This window comes from Vigna unguiculata, chromosome 1, assembly GCF_037176805.1.
Source record: "Vigna unguiculata cultivar grain cowpea cultivar isolate G323 ecotype 2 chromosome 1, ASM3717680v1, whole genome shotgun sequence".
NCBI classification, from domain to species: domain Eukaryota; kingdom Viridiplantae; phylum Streptophyta; class Magnoliopsida; order Fabales; family Fabaceae; genus Vigna; species Vigna unguiculata.
This window is the reverse complement of record NC_140792.1, coordinates 49199066-49216365: the sequence shown is the minus strand read 5'-3', so window position 1 is coordinate 49216365 and position 17300 is coordinate 49199066. Positions and strand designations below refer to the sequence as shown.

The window sequence follows — 17300 nt, the reverse complement described above, 5'->3', positions numbered from 1 at the left end:
AGTCATATTTTCCTGCATCATTATAAAAATTAAAATTCTCACTGTCTTTAAAAATGTTTTTGAATTGGTAATTGGAAATCAATTTTGGCTTCTAGATTTCTCAATATGGGAGTTGAAAATAACTTTCAGATTATATAATCATAAAACTTCTTTTACTTTGTGATTATGACATAGATTGTATACAATTGGAAGTTTTTTTTTTTTTTTTCATAAAAAGAAGTAGTCATAATTATTAAGTGTCTTTACATTACATAATTTAGAAGTCATATTTTTACTTTTCGACCATATATTTTGGATGATTTTTCTAAATTTCACAATCTAGAAGTTTTTTTGAATGCAGAAAAAGACATTTGGATTAATTAACTCGGAAGTCAGCATGATTTCTAAATTAAACAATTAAGTCAACATGATTTTTTTTTAAATCTATCCACTTTAACATGACTTTCGGATTGTGCAAATCAAAATACTTTCTTTCTTGACCCTAAATACAAGCACAAATAGAAACGTGCACGTGTCCTTTCCACCAAATTTAAAAAAAAAAAAATCAAAAACCATCACCAATAAACAATTACAAAAAAAGAAAAGAAAGACAATTATCGTGTTGAAACTTGTTTTGTACCAGTCACATTTGATTTTATTCTCTTTATCTTTTAAAGTTTCAATTTTAATTGTTTCTTATTGGAAACCAAAAGGTTTTTTTTTTTTTTTTATTACTTTCTTTCACCATGATTCACCTATTTATTACTTTGGTTTTCCGGGAACTTAATGGTTTCAATAGCCCAACTCATTTAAAAAGAATTCATAACATATACTTAAAAACACATTTAATTTAGTTTATACATATGATTTTTTATTAAATTATTATATTAAAATTACCAGTCTTTACTAAAATTATATATAAATAAAACATGAAAAAAAATAATGCACATAAAATATTTTTTATTTAACTAATAAAATAAAATTAAAAACTAATTTAAATATTAATACGTATTTTTTTATTATAATATTTTTTTATTTTTATCAACTAATATATATAATTGTTTTTAATGTTATTTTAAATAGATAAATAACTTTTATGAGATGTACTATAATAATAATAGTAATAATAATATTTAAATAATTTTAAACACCAAAAATTTAAATCTCAAACAAATACAATAACCTAAACTACTAAAATTAACTAAAAAAAATTAACATACAGTTATTTTTTTAGATGTACTACAAAAATAATAGTAAATGTAATAATAATATTTTAGACAATTTTAATCAACAAAGTTTAAATATAAAGAAACAAAATTACCTAAATTATTAAAATTAACTAAAAGAAATAATTCTAACACACTGTGTGACATTTTTTTAGATGATAAATATAATAATAAAAAATGAAATTTTTAATTTTACAAAAAAAAAAAAAACTACACATGTAGCATTTTTATAGTCCACTGCACATATACGAAGAAACACCTTTCACTACAAAAAATAGAAAAAAAAAATAAAAGGGTAAAAACATTTAACCAAAAAACGAAAAAATTGTGGCATGCTCACGATCAAGAACATCTCTCTCTTCAGACACACATTTCTTTATCCTTTCACTAACAAAGCATCAAGGGTCCAAGTATTTCTTCTCAAGAAATATCACTTCTAATCTTCTGATCTATACTTTTTTGTAATATGTCTGTTTTTTGTTTTAATTTATGTTCTTTCTCTATTACTTTTTTCATTTAAATTTATAATTAAACTTATTAATTTATAATTAAATTTTAAAAATAATTAATAAAATTGTCAATTTTAATAAAATATTAATATAATATTTATATAAAAATTATATTTAATCTCGATTAAAAGAAATAAAATTGTTATATTTTAACAAAAATTATGTCATTAAGATATTTATTTCTTAATTTCTTAAGCAATTGAACTAAATTGATTCAATATACTCTCAATCATTTATAAATTATAATTAATCCATCTATTACAGATCAAGAGTTTTTTAAAGAATCCATATTAAAATCGATATATTTCTTCCATTAATTCTATTAGGTTTTCTCCACGATATTCTATGTTTAAAAGCAGTTTTGAATGTCATCAAGTCTCAATTGAACATGAGTGATCAAACTAATACAGAGATTAAGCATACAAATAAGATCAATATAATTGAAATATAACCTTTTGTAAATTGAAAATCAAGTGTTTACATTAGTCTGAGTTTTTTTATATTAAACCCTAATAAAGTAAAATTAGTCATATTCACAATGTCACTAGAAAATAATTTCAATTAATGGGTGAAAATTTATGTGTAATGAGTGTGGTTATGGATATGTTAAAAAGTATATTGTTACTATTTGAATTTGATTGCATATATCCTAATTATTGTTACTATAGACATGTGAATTATCTTTCCAAGGATTTAAGAAGGGGTAGATACAATAAGATTATAAGGTTTAAGGTACCCTCGGGAATAAAATGAACAATAATCAACATGTAAATTATTATGAATGAGGAATTGTTGTTATTTTGTTACATGAAAAGAGAAAGGGAAAAGGAAAAAATCTAAAAATAAGGAGAGGTAGAGCGATGTATGAGGCGAGAGGAATGGAGGATGAGTGGATGGAGAAGGTGGGGAAAGGTATAAAAGGGGGAGGGGGAGAACAGCATCAGACTATCTTCTTCCTTTTCTCCTTCAATAAATAACAAGGAAAAAGGAAGAAGTAGTGTGTGTACAGGGAAAATAAAAAGAATAAAAAGAATGGGTGGTGGGAAGGGAAAATTGTGGTTGTGGATGTTATGCCTGTTGGCGGCGGCAGTGGCAGTGCAAGGTGAAGACCCGTACTTGTATTACACATGGAACGTGACCTACGGGACGATTGCTCCTCTGGGAGTGCCCCAGCAGGGTATTCTCATCAACGGCCAATTCCCAGGACCCGAAATAAACTGCACAAGCAACAACAACATTGTGGTAAATGTTTTTAACAACCTTGACGAGCCATTCCTGGTGACCTGGCACGGTATTCAACACAGAAAGAACTCATGGCAAGACGGTACACCAGGAACCTCATGCCCCATCGCTCCTGGGACAAACTACACCTACCGCTTCCAAGTGAAGGATCAAATTGGAACTTTCTTCTACTATCCTTCTTTAGGATTGCACAGGGCAGCCGGTGGTTTCGGTGGCCTTCGAGTCTTCAGTCGTCTGTTGATTCCCGTGCCATATGCTGACCCAGAGGATGAGTACTGGGTTCTCATGGGTGACTGGTTCACCAAGAGCCACACTATCCTCAGGACATTCTTGGACTCCGGTCGCTCTATTGGTAGGCCACAGGGTGTCCACATCAATGGCAAAACAGCCAAGGGTGATGGCAGTGATGAACCCCTTTACACCATGATTCCTGGCAAGACCTACAAGTACAGAATATGCAACGTTGGTCTCAAGGACGCCCTTAACTTCAGGATCCAAGGCCATCCCATCAAGCTTGTCGAGACCGAAGGCTCCCACGTTGTCCAAAATGTCTATGACTCTCTTGACGTTCATGTTGGCCAATGCTTTACCGTCCTTGTCACCGCCGATAAAGACCCTAAGGACTATTACATGGTCGCCTCCACTCGCTTCACCAAATACGATCTCACTGCCAAAGCCCTCATCCGCTACACCAACAGTGCTGGCCCTGCCTCGCCTGAGCTCCCTCCATCTCCAGTTGGTTGGGCCTGGTCTCTTAACCAGTTCCGCTCCTTCCGTTGGAACCTCACCGCCAGTGCTGCAAGGCCTAATCCCCAGGGTTCTTACCATTATGGTCAGATCAACATCACTCGCACCATCAAGCTCGCCAACTCCGTAAGCCGACTCCAAGGTCTTCGTTATGCCATCAATGCCGTCTCACACGTAGATCCCGACACTCCTCTAAAGCTCGCTGAGTACTACGGAGTTGTTGACAAGGTTTTCAACTACAACACCATTTCCGACGAGCCCCCCGTTGATCTGAACTCAACCAAGGTGCCTAATGTCATCAGTGCCACATTCCGTGACTTCATCGAGATCATCTTTGAGAACCATGGAAAAACCGTCCAATCATACAATTTGGATGGTTACTCCTTCTTTGCAGTCGCCATTGAGCCAGGCAGATGGAGCCCTGAGAAAAGGAAGAACTATAACCTTCTGGACGCCGTCAGCAGACACACCATTCAAGTCTTCCCCAAATCTTGGGCCGCCATCATGTTGACTTTCGACAATGCTGGAATGTGGAACCTGAGATCTGAGCATGCTCAGAATCGCTACTTGGGGCAACAACTCTACATTAGCGTTTTGTCTCCTGAACGTTCCCTCAGGGACGAGTACAACCTCCCAGATACCCAGCTTCTTTGCGGCATCGTCAAGGATATGCCCAAGCCACCACCATACTCTTCTTAGAGTTTTTCCCTGTTTGTGCCATTCCTACTTCATCCAAACACCAAAACATCCACCCATTCAGTTAATTAATTAATTTACCCTGGTTACTCGATTCAATTCTATGCTCTTGTTCATATTTTATTTTTTATTTGCTTCATGAACCAACGTATAAAAATATATCCTAAAATAAACACAAAAAAATATGTTATAGACTCTAAAATAATCTACGCTTAATAATATAACTCAAATCAAAAGGACAGTTATCTTTCCCGTATCGATTTTTATATGGAAAATGATTTTTTAGTATTAAATTTTTTTAACTTTCTTTTACATAGGTATGATTTTTTAAATAATTTTTTATTTTTTTATTTTTTTATTCTTAATATTTCAAAATCATTTACGAGATCTCACCTCATGTTACAAAAAAAAAAATTGTCAAAATTTAGTAGTCAAAATATCATTATCACTTTTATATATAAAAATTTGTCAAAATTTAATAGTCAAAATATCATTATCATTTTTATGTACTGTCTGGATGTTACTCATTTATAACTGTTTATACTAATTTTATTATATTAATTTTTTCTTATGTTCATCGTAAAAAATATATATCATCAAAAGCAAAAACAAATTTTCTTGCCTTAGAGTAGAGGATTTGTACTTTGATATATCAAAAAGTCTCTAATTGCTTAAAATTGAATTTAAAGGTTATTTTTATTGTATTTCTCTTAATTTATTAAGACATTTTTTAAGATCAAATCATGATAAAGTTATAGTTTTTCTGAAAACATGCATTTTGATTTCAAAAGTAAAGTAGAAAATATCTCGTATAAATATATATTTTAGCATATTTATGATTAAAATATCACAATTATCCCTATATAAGGAAAAATAAATTGGAAAATAAAGAATGAATGTTGTTATTCACAACTCACTTGAGATTTATTAATAAGTGAGAAATGAGTAAAATATCTGGATAAAATATAACATGTAAGTCTTTGTAGAATATTTAAAGGAATATATGACTTGTATAATACAAAAATAATGATAATTCAATAAAAGAGAGAAAGTAAAATAGATAAAATGGAAAGTGAAAGGAATGAACATGTTATGTCATTAAAGTTCAACAACAATGATTGTTTTTAAAATTGTCATCAAACTAACGTATATTTTTAAAGGTGATTTCAAAACGACTACGGTTATTATTATTATTAGTGTAAATAAAGGTGTTATCGTGTTTATAATGTATGATATTATATTAGTAGGTGAAGATAAAATATACAATATTATATTAGTAGTGTGAATGATATAATATACAAAATAAATTTATATTTATTAAAAACAAAGTGAGATGAATGGAGAAAAAATAAGATAAAGTAACTATTGATAAAAGTAATCGTTAATTTAAAAAAAATTAACAAATAATTATATTGTAAAGGGTAAAATTAAAATTATGAAATTGGAATTATATGGTTATAAATATTATTACTATTATTATTATTATTGTTATTGTTATTATTATTATTGTTATTATTATTATTTTTTATTATTATTATTATTGATATCCTTACTTTTTGTATAGTTTTTGTTATCAATCTTAGTTAGGTTAATTGAAAAAATTGATTATCTCAACTTATTTTACCATATACTGAATTTTTGTCATTTTTAGATATATTGCTCTAGGTATTAAGTAACTATATCCTTGAGTTGTTGAACCGAGCTATGAAAAAAGTTATTTCAGATAAGAGAAGCTAGTAAAAGTTAAACTACTACTAGTACTTGTTTGAAGTTATTATGATTATCTATGATAATAGATGAAATGATGACTTAGTTGTTGAAAGATTGTTTATATAATGTCTCAACTAAGACTATGTAAGATAACTTGCTATGTTGTTTATGTTTTAAATTGATTTGTCAATGAGTCACATTAGTCAAATGAGAGATAATTTTAGTATAAATGTGTCATTTTATTAAGATAGGAATGGATGAATCATTTGGACCCAATTTGGGTCATTATGTTGTTCTATTGAGTTAAATTGCATAATTTGACTAAATTGCATAATTTTATTAAATTGATCTATGATATATAAGTATTGCCAATTAGACTATGTGATTTGCATTAAATTATATCTCTTTTGGTAAAAGAAAAGAGTAAAATGACTTAGACAAACCTAATTAGCTAATATGACCTATGAGAGGTGTAGGGTCTCTAAGTCTATTCAATACAAGAGTCTTTCGAAAGTAGGGTCAGATGTTTATGTTATGAGTGAATCATGATGATTGAACCAAAAAGGACAATGTTCGATCATAGACATTTGATTCTTGATATGAACTATTGATTTTGAGATGATAATGTTATGTGTAGTATATTTTAATTTTCACTACATTAGCTTTTGTTTTTCGTTATGTTGAGGTATCCACGTGTGTGTGTGTGTGTGTGTGTCAATTGCACTAACAAAGCAAATCATTCTTATTCATAACTTCAATTTTGATGAAAAAATCTTTATCTCATTCAAAAAATTTAACGAAGAATGACCAAATTGCACATTTTTTCAAAAATCGGGACCAAATTGAAATTAAACAAAACTAGAAGATCAACTTGATATTTTTTAACGAAAATAGGAATTGAGAGAGTAATTCCAAAATTTTTATATAAACTAGTAAAAATATTATATTTACTTTTTTATGATAATAAAAAAATTAAAATTATAAGTATTCTTATTATTTTAATTATAAAATTAAATATAAATAATTTTTATAATTTTACTATAATTAATTTTCGTTTATAATGATTAAATTTGAAAGAACAGTCAAATAAAAAAATGGTTAAATCAAACAAATGATTACTTCAAAGATAATATTAATAAAATAATTATTTTTATTTATAAAAATATTTAAAATATAAAATTGAAAAATAAATATGGACAAAAAAAATTCCTTTATATATAGATATAAATGTATAAAAAAAATTAGAATATCAAATATATAAAATATATTGTAAATTTTAAATTTTAAAATAATATATCTAAAATTATATATTAAATTATATAAATATAAAAAAATTGAGGGAATCATAACCCCTTTGTCATTATTATAGTCCGTTAAAATATATATATATATATATATATATATATATATATATATATATAGTTAATAATAAATAGAAGAATATAGGGAAGAAATAAAAATAAAAAATAATTAATACAAATATTTCTATTAAGAATGAGAATTATATGAGTAATTGTAGTAAATAAATGGATGACTATTAATTCATAACAATAAATATATATATATATATATATATATATATATATATATATATATATATATATATATATATATATATATATTTATTGAAATTATTTTAATACTACTTGGTAGAATGTAAATACATTGTACTTTGTATATATTTATATATATTAATATTTTTTTATTAACTATATAATGATAAAGTTAGTGGTACATAATATGTTAATTAATCTTATTTTATTTAAGTTTATTTCATACGTAATAAATTCCTAATAAATTATGGTCAAAATTGAGATTTAAATTATAAAATCATAAGATATTATGATTTTATGTTTATAAGTTAGATTTCATGTATAATTGTAATTAGTAAAATCGATAAGATTATCATAAAAATAGTAAAATCATATAAATCTATATTTTTTTAAGTTTATGTTGTATCGCTTTTTCACCATTCTTACTAAATGAATTTAGTTTAAATTAAACTAAACCTAACCAAAAATTAATGTGTTATCACTCGAATTCATCCATTTAAAAATTAATACAATTGTTATTAAATTATTTTTCCCATTTAAAAATCAGTACAAAGATACAACATCACAACACCACCCAATTAAAAATTATTGTAATTTAATTATTTTTCAGTTACAAATTTTGAATATTTATCTTGTCTTTATAATTTCATTTTAATTATTTTCCTTTTATTATTTGAAATTTAATGATTAAAATTGGATTAATTTCTACTTTCACTATAAATCCGTAATTATTTTATTCATAAAGTTGTTGGTGAAGAAGATGTTCTTGCTATCTCACTTTTAGAGAAATAGAATTTTCATACTAATGTGTTTCGTGAAGGGAACAAAGTTAATGAAGATTTTTTTAGTTTTTATTATAATTTGAATATTTATATTAAATAAATTAAATTTAATGAAGTATTGAAAAAGTGACAAGGGATTAATTGTTTCTATGGATGTGTATTTGGTGTAATTTATACAAAAGGGAAAATTTGCAATTTGTGTTATGATCCATGATTTATGATTATATCAATCATTCTCGATCTTAAGTCTTAAATATATAATATTGAGTATCACACAACCTTAAATAATGGTCAATAATTAATATCGGGTCTATGTTGCTTATTTAGATTGTATTGACATTATATTCATCATAAAATGTAAAATATATATGGATTATTATGATAAAAATATGATAGGAATAAAAGAAATATTTTAAAATATTGCAAAGATTTATACCAAAATAAATACAAATGAATAGTTTATTTAAAAGAATATTTAATTTATTAAATACTAAAAAAGATTGTTAGAAAACAAAAATGATCTCGTTAAAACCTAAAACTTATCTGAACCTTATTAGTTTACTTTATGTTCTTGTAGGATTGAATTACTTTTAATTCCTCAACTTTCTTATGTCAATTATCCTTTATAAGCATTCATTCATTCGTTCTTCTCATCTGGATACTTGTCCATTCATTTTTCTTGTCTCCGTACTTGCAAAAGGTACTTTGATGTTCAAGTAGGTGTTCATTCAGGATAAATGCAATCAATTCATATGGTTCAAAAGTATTAAATATTTTATCTAGATATCTTATTTATAGTGTCCTTGATGGATTTTTACCTTTGAGAGGTCTAGTTACGGCACAATAGCTTTCTAATCTTACTTAACACGATAATTTGTAAAATCTTCCTTCCTTCTAATTTTACTTCCGTATTAACCGGTCGATTTAAAGAGTTAATTCTGACAATAATTGTCCTAAAACCAATTAGTTGGAAATTCTAGCTAGCATTTATATTTTGTAACCATTCGTTGTATAAATTTACAAACATGTTAAGTTGATAAATAAAATTTTAATGTTTTATGATGAAATTTGGATGCTATTTTTATATTAATTTTTATTCTATCGTTAAATGTTTTTCACCAGTAAGATTTTATTATTTAATTTTTCACAAGATGAAATATTTTTGTTATTTTCCTTATTATTTCATAAGATATTAATAATAATACAATTTATTTTATCTTATTATTAGTTTGTTTTAGAAAATATAAGAGCCTTATATATATATATATATATATATATATATATATATATATATATATATATATATATATATATATATATATATATATATATATATATAAAAGAGAGAGAAAGAGAGATGTAACCATCAAGTAAACAGTATAAATAAAATAATTAATGTATGAAAAAATTAATAAAGCTTTAAACGATTTAAAAAATAACATATAAAAATAGTCCAAAATATATTTTTCAACAATGAAAACTAATATTTCTATAAAAATGTCATATTAACAAGTATCTATTTTATTTTACAATTATCAATTACTTAGTCAGAAGTTTAAAGTATATTAACTAAATTTTTAATTATTTTTGTGAAACAGCATTGTGTACACACCTTTTATAGTTGCAAGTATTTTTAAGCGAGTAATTAAGGATTTTATTAAAATAGAATAAAATGAGAAAGTGGTATTATGACACCCTCCCCTGTAGGCTCCTAAGTATGAGGATTTGACGAGGAAAAGGGGGAGGTGTAAGGAAGTACGAGTTGGAAGGAGCGAAAAATAATGGGATGTGTGAGGATTGAGTGGTTGCGAGATGAGGAGGAGAAACATATAAGGCAAGGGTGTGGTGGGGTATGAGACATCAAGCAAGAGTTCTTGTATACTCAGTAATCAGTAATCAATTGTAAAGAATAAAGAAAGGATTCGATGGAGATGCGAGGCATAATTTTGGGGGTGTTGATGAGCCTGGTGGTGATGGTGCGGGGTGAAGACCCTTATATCTACCATACATGGAACGTTACCTATGGCATCATCTCTCCGTTGGGAGTACCGCAGCAAGGCATTCTCATCAATGGCAAATTCCCAGGACCCAGTATTAATACAACCAGCAATAACAATCTAATAGTCAATGTCTTCAATAATCTTGACGAGCCTCTTCTTTTTACATGGTAATTATTATATTTAATTAATTATATATTTATTATAATGCATGAAAAATAAATAATTTGTGTGATGCTGATGCATGCGTGGTGCAGGAGTGGCATCCAACAGAGAAAGAATTCGTGGCAAGATGGGGTACCCGGAACAAACTGCCCCATTCCTCCAGGGACAAACTTCACGTATCGTATGCAGGTGAAGGACCAGATAGGTAGTTTCTTCTATTACCCGAGCACAGCGTTGCACAGGGCAGCTGGTGGTTTTGGGTCGCACCGTATAAACAGCAGGTTGCTGATTCCAGTGCCGTACCATGATCCCGAGGACGAATACGACGTTGTGATCGGTGACTGGTACACAAAGAGCCACACCACTCTGAGGAAGTTCTTGGATAGCGGTCGCTCCATTGGGAGGCCTGAAGGTGTTCTAATCAACGGCAAAACGGCTAAAGGTGATGGAAGTGACGAGCCACTGTTCACCATGAAGCCTGGAAAGACCTACAAATACCGAGTATGCAACGTAGGAATGAAATTTTCACTCAACTTCAGGATCCAAGGCCACCCGTTGACGGTTGTTGAGATGGAAGGCTCCCATGTGGTGCAAAACCAATACGAGTCTCTGGACGTCCATATAGGTGGTTGCTTCTCTCTCCTTGTCACAGCAGACAAGGACCCAAAGGATTACTACATGGTGGCTTCCACGCGCTTCAGCAAGACTGTTCTCACAGCCAAAGGCATCATCCGTTACACAAATAGCAAGAGTGGTCCCTCTCCTGACATCCCGGAGGCTCCAGTCGGCTGGGCTTGGTCTCTCAATCAATTCCGTTCCTTCCGCTGGAATCTCACTGCCAGCGCCGCCAGGCCCAACCCTCAGGGTTCCTACAAATACGCCAAAATCGAAATTACCCGTACCATCAAGCTCGTCAACTCCGTCAGTAGGGAAAACGGTAAGCTTCGCTATGCCCTCAATGGTGTCTCCCACGAAGACCCCGAAACTCCAGTCAAGCTAGCTGAATACTTTGGAGTTGCTGACAAGGTTTTCAAATATAATACTATCAAAGACGACCCATCCTCTGACGTTGGAACCTCTGTTAAAATTCATCCAAATGTTCTCAATCTTGAACATCGTAAATTCATCGAGATCATCTTTGAGAACCCTGAAAAATCAATCCAGTCATATCACATAGATGGTTATGCATTCTTCGCTGTCGCGTCAGTATTCCTTCTTTCCTTTTTCCTTTCCTTTATCATTCTTACTCTCTCTCTCTCTTTAATTTGCTCCTTTTTGTTGATTACTTAATATATATATATATATATATATATATATATATATATATATATATATATATATATATATATATATATATATATATATCTTGCTTACTATACAGCATAGAGCCTGGCAAATGGACCCCAGATAAGAGGGACAACTACAACCCTCTCGATGCCGTCAACAGGCACACAATTCAGGTCTTCCCAAAATCTTGGGCCGCCGTCTTGTTGTCAACCGACAACGTTGGAATGTGGAACTTGAGATCGATGATTACTGAAAATATGTATCTTGGCCAACAGATGTACTTGAGCATTATCACCCCGGAGCGTTCTCTCAGAGACGAGTACAATATTCCGGATAACGCCTTACTTTGCGGTATTGTTAAGGATTTGCCAAAGCCACCACCATATACCTAAGAAAGACTCCTCCTATATATGCAATCAACAGGAGTGTAGATTAACTATGGAGTTGATCAATGCCTCAACCCTTTTTGCAGTTCTTTCCAAATTAATTATTTATTAGTTCTCCCAATGTTTTAGCAAAAACATAGGCTCATCTACCATTTCATTTTTTTTTTGTAACACTCACTCTATTTCTTTTCTAATAAACTGATGGGATTTTCTTAATGAAACCTAGTGTTCAAGTAGACTCTCTTCACTCCCCCCACAACTTGAGTATTATAAGTACCAGCAAGGTAAACACATTCATCTTGATTATTATCTTTTTATTCTAGCAAAAAATTATTATATTATAAAATAGTTATTTTAAATAGTTTATTTTTTGTATAGTTTTTATTATTAAATAAATTTTTAATTATAAACAATTATTTAAATTTAAAATATAATTATTAAATGATAAAATATAAAAAAAAATATTTTATTTTTTTTAAATAATTAAGTTTTGATTAATTGTAATTTAAAAAATAAAATAAAAATTAATTTTTAATTTAAAATTGAAAAAATAAATGTACATGAAAAAGCAAATCCTTATATAAAAGTATTCTTATTAAATAATTCTAAACATCATTATTCAAACTTTAATACTAATTTAAATTGTGAATAATTACATTTATGCAACTATAAATAAAAAAGTATAAATTAATTAATGAATAAATAAATTATTTAATATAAGAAAAGTTACGTAATGTAAAAAAAAATAAACTAATTCCATTTAAGAGTATATTGTTAAAATTTATGATTTAAAAAGAAATGAAATCATAAATCTATCTCTCTACGCAACATATTCTAAGATTTATTCTCTACTTATCTTTTTTTTCCCATCCATCTTGTTTTCTTTCATAACTATCAAAAAAATTAATGATGATTTTACCTTTAAAATTGGATTGTTAAATAATTAGTGGAGTTTCAAAATATTATTTTTATTATGGTGACCCAAAATCAACTACTCGTTATATTTTTAATATTAGGTAGAGGGGTACAATCATGTAAATATGCCGAACAAATTGTCATTTCATGATTTATTATGGAAGTAGAAATTATTGTTGTAAATAATGTTACTGCTGAGACCATTTTAAAAAAGAAAACACTTCTGTATCATTTACCATTGTTAAATTAAGTGTATACTTCTTATTTTAATGCATTTTGACATGGAAGTAGAAATTATTGTTGTAAATAATGTTACTGCTGAGACAATTTTAAAAAAGAAAACACTTCTGTATCATTTACCATTGTTAAATTAAGTGTATACTTCTTATTTTAATGCATTTTGACAACCATGTTGCTATATCTAAAGTCTCTAGCAAAAATTCTAATTAAAAAAAAACATCTAAGAGTGAGATATAACTTACTAATCATGGTATTAATTTTTTTTACTTTATCATGTGAGAAAAGTATCGTGGATGCATTTATTAAATGGTTAATGCGTCAACAAGTATTTGACTTAAAGGAAATATGACTAAAGCCCCATTCACATGAATGACAAATCTATGAAATTAAGTTTAATGGGTAATAACGAAGTTCTTGTTAAGTAAAACATGATACATGCACAAGGTCGTAACGTTCAACCACTCATTAAAACTTAAAATGAATACTAACATTGTATGTGTTATTTTCTAAAACCTAATTACATGGATGTAGTTCAAGACACTTAAATCTTTGCATTTTCTCGGGGTGAAAGTTTACAAGCACTATATCTCAAACTCAGAAGGTTCTTTACAAATTAAACTCAAGAGCGAGACATATTACAACATTTGTTGATTGAATTCTCAACATGAATTTACCAAATATGGTGAAGGCAATATTGACATACCACAACATCTTTGGGTTGAAAACAAATCACTTTTGAGTTTATCTATCATGATATTTTGCATAATATGATGCCTTCTCTAAGGTATTTTTATTTTAGAGCAATATTTTGTCTTTAATTGAATTTGCAAAAGAAAAAAAAAACTTATTTAAGTTCAAGGTTTCTTACATATGCACCATATCTAAAACATGCAATTAAAGATCATAATTTAAGTTACCAAAAATATCTTTCAGACCAGTATGAACTCCTGCATGTGCAAAATTCATAAACTGTGCAGTTAAAACAGGAATACAATATAAGAGATTGTAGAAAAAGATTATATTGAATAAAGAATTCACGGATAATTAAGAATGCATACACCCAACCCCCGTAAATGAGGGAGTTAGTCACTCTTAGACATACTAAACATGAGACTGATGTTGAAATTGAATGTCTTCCGCCTTCATAATGCCTTTCTACCTTCAAGTGTAGAGATGTTAAGTTTTTTTCTCTCCAAAATGTGTCTCTCCCTCAAAAGGGAAGGTTCCCAAAAATGGGTGTTCTTCCTCACAATGGGATGTTTTCTTTCACCTCTCTCATGCCCTTTATTTATAGATTTTTCAAATTGAATTGGACCTGCAGTTTTGTACTTGATTTTGTATTAGAATAACTAACTTTATCAATATATCTTATTGTTGGTAACTTTGATAATCAAATTATGTTGATATTCTTCTTAATATTTAAGATCCCTACTTGTAAACTCTAAGTAATTGGGTGCATCGTTAGGAGAACTTTAACATTATTGTTCTAAATAACTCGATGTCTCTTTCGGAAAACTTTAACATTATTACTAGGGATGGCAATTAGGGCCTGGCCCGCAGGCCCAAAGAAAAAACGCGGGGCGGGCCAGGATAGTGAGCCCGCAGGCCTGCGTGGGCTCGGCCCGCATAGGCCCGCGACCCGCACGGGCTAGCCCGCGGCCCGCAAGCCCGCATAAAATTAAAAAAAAAAAAAAAAACTTGCACTTGTGTATATTAATTACTTCTTTTATGGACTCTTGCATTAACATTTCAAATTCTTGTATAACTGGAAAAGACAAGTATTATGACACTTTTAATGTGCTAAAATTTAAAGAATACATTGTGTATGTCATAGTATGAATATGATGAAAATGTTGAATTATCAATTTATCATCTAATTCCCCAAAGTCTTTACTTAATTTTGTGAACTTCTTAAAGTTTCCCAATTTTTAAACATTGAAAGTTTTATCATAAAAAAAAAAAAATTAAAAAAAAAAAAATCGGGCCGGCCCGCGGGCCAACGTATATGCGAGGCGGGCCAGAGTATGCGGCCCGCATAAAATGTGCGGGACAGGGCGGGCCGGCCCGCGATGTGCGGGCCTTATGCAGGGCGGGCCTAAACGGGGCGGGTTGGCCCGCATTGCCACCCCTAATTATTACTCTATGTAACTCGGTGTCTCGTTAAGAGGGTGTGTCTCGTTAAGAGGGCTTTAACGTTACCATTATAAGTAACTTGGTGCCTCGTTAGGAGGACTTTTAGGAGAATACTAAATGTATTTATAAAACCTTGGTATAAATACACATTTGGTACCCAAACTTTTTCGGAAAGTTCAATGTGGTACCCGAACTTTAGGAATGTTCAATTTGGTACCCCCAATTTTCTAAAGAGGTTCAATTTGGTCATCTCCGTTAAGTTAGAGTTAACACCGTGTCCGTACAGGACACGTGTCAAGCCATGAAATTTTTATTTTTTTTAATTTTTTTTCAAAAAATTATTATTTTTTTCAAAAAATTATTATTTTTTTCAAAAAATTTAAAAAACTGTTACGTGTCAGTTTATCATCGTGCCACGTGGCAGCTTACAAGCATGACACGTGACGGTGTAATAGTTGTTTTCAATTTAGTACCCCAATTTAAATTTTTGGTTCAATTTAGTACCCAAATTTTTTAAAATGATCCAATTTCGTCCTTTCCTATTTGAGACCAAATTAGTAAATAAGCTTAATTATAATTTATATAAACATGTTAAAATAATTGTTTTGAATTTATACATCAAATCACTACAGCTAAATATTCAAATTATTTTATTTTTTACAAGTGTAAAAAATTTCATGTATAAAAAATTACAAAGGTTAAAATGAAAAAAATAAAATAATTTAAGTATTTAGGTGAAATGATTTGATGTATATATATTATAAAAAGTTATTGTAACATGTATATATAGGTTGTAATTAAGCTTATTTACTAATTTGGTCTCAAGTGGAAGATGACGAAATTGAATGATTTTAAAAAATTGGGGTACTAAATTGAACCAAAAATTTAAATTGGGGTACTAAATTGAAAACAACTATTACACTGCCACGTGTCATGCTTGTAAGCTGCCACGTGGCACGATGATAAACTGACACGTGGCAGTTTTTTAAATTTTTTGAAAAAAAAAATAATTTTTGAAAAAAAAAATTAATTTTTTGAAAAAAAATTAAAAAAAAAATAAAAATTTCATGGCTTGACACGTGTCATGTACGGACACGGTGTTAATTCCAACTTAACGGAGTGGACCAAATTGAACCTCTTTAGAAAATTGGGGGTACCAAATTGAACATTCCTAAAGTTCGGGTACCACATTGAACTTTTCGAAAAAGTTTGGGTACCAAATGTGTATTTATACCTAAAACCTTTTAAGCCTTAAATCCATGTGATAAAACTAAGGATGTCAACGGGGTGGTAGGGTACGGATAGTAGCTCCTTCGTACCCTACCCGCTAGATAAATATCCGTCTCGTACCCATATCCATATCCGTTGGGTATCCCTTATGCGGGTATCTGCATAATTTTTTAATATCCACGGATATCCACAAGTACCCGCGGGTATTTAAAAAAAATAAAAAATAAATATTTAACAACATATTTTAATCATAAATTTAAATAAAATATAATACATAACATTTATACATTTCAAACAAAGTCCAAATAATCCATTTTGAATAGTGTTAAATGTTAGTTTATAAAGAAATTATTTTTTTAAAACTAATTGATAAAAAAATAACTCACAAATCAATATGTTAATATTTTAATCATGTTTTTTTTTAATTTAAATTAACGGGTACAGATATCCGTAGGTATGGATACTATGATACCCGTACCCGTCCCATTAACATACAGGTATAA

At 29.3% G+C, this 17300-nt stretch overlaps 2 protein-coding genes across 2 annotated transcripts; both read left to right on the top strand.

The window, feature by feature from the left end:
- Positions 1–2676: 2676 nt before the first annotated feature.
- Positions 2677–4498, top strand: LOC146889038 (L-ascorbate oxidase homolog). The gene has a single exon (XM_085665081.1). It carries the CDS (start codon positions 2747–2749, stop codon positions 4400–4402), a length of 1656 nt encoding a protein of 551 aa, XP_085521207.1. The 5' UTR covers positions 2677–2746; the 3' UTR covers positions 4403–4498.
- Positions 4499–10318: 5820 nt separating this feature from the next.
- Positions 10319–12500, top strand: LOC114163377 (L-ascorbate oxidase homolog). Its single transcript, XM_028047658.2, has 3 exons — positions 10319–10611; positions 10699–11808; positions 11988–12500. The coding sequence occupies exons 1-3, from the start codon at positions 10370–10372 to the stop codon at positions 12283–12285; spliced, it is 1650 nt and encodes a 549-aa protein (XP_027903459.2). The 5' UTR covers positions 10319–10369; the 3' UTR covers positions 12286–12500.
- The last annotated feature ends 4800 nt before the right edge of the window (positions 12501–17300 follow it).

What these genes read in the sequence shown, in the direction of transcription:
- LOC146889038 (XM_085665081.1), top strand. Translation starts at nt 2,747, where the DNA reads ATGGGTGGTGGGAAGGGAAAATTGTGGTTGTGGATGTTATGCCTGTTG.
- LOC114163377 (XM_028047658.2), top strand. Translation starts at nt 10,370, where the DNA reads ATGGAGATGCGAGGCATAATTTTGGGGGTGTTGATGAGCCTGGTGGTG. An exon ending in GAGCCTCTTCTTTTTACATG is followed by an intron (nt 10,612 to 10,698) that starts GTAATTATTATA and finishes TGCGTGGTGCAG; the next exon opens with GAGTGGCATCCAACAGAGAA. An exon ending in TATGCATTCTTCGCTGTCGC is followed by an intron (nt 11,809 to 11,987) that starts GTCAGTATTCCT and finishes CTTACTATACAG; the next exon opens with CATAGAGCCTGGCAAATGGA.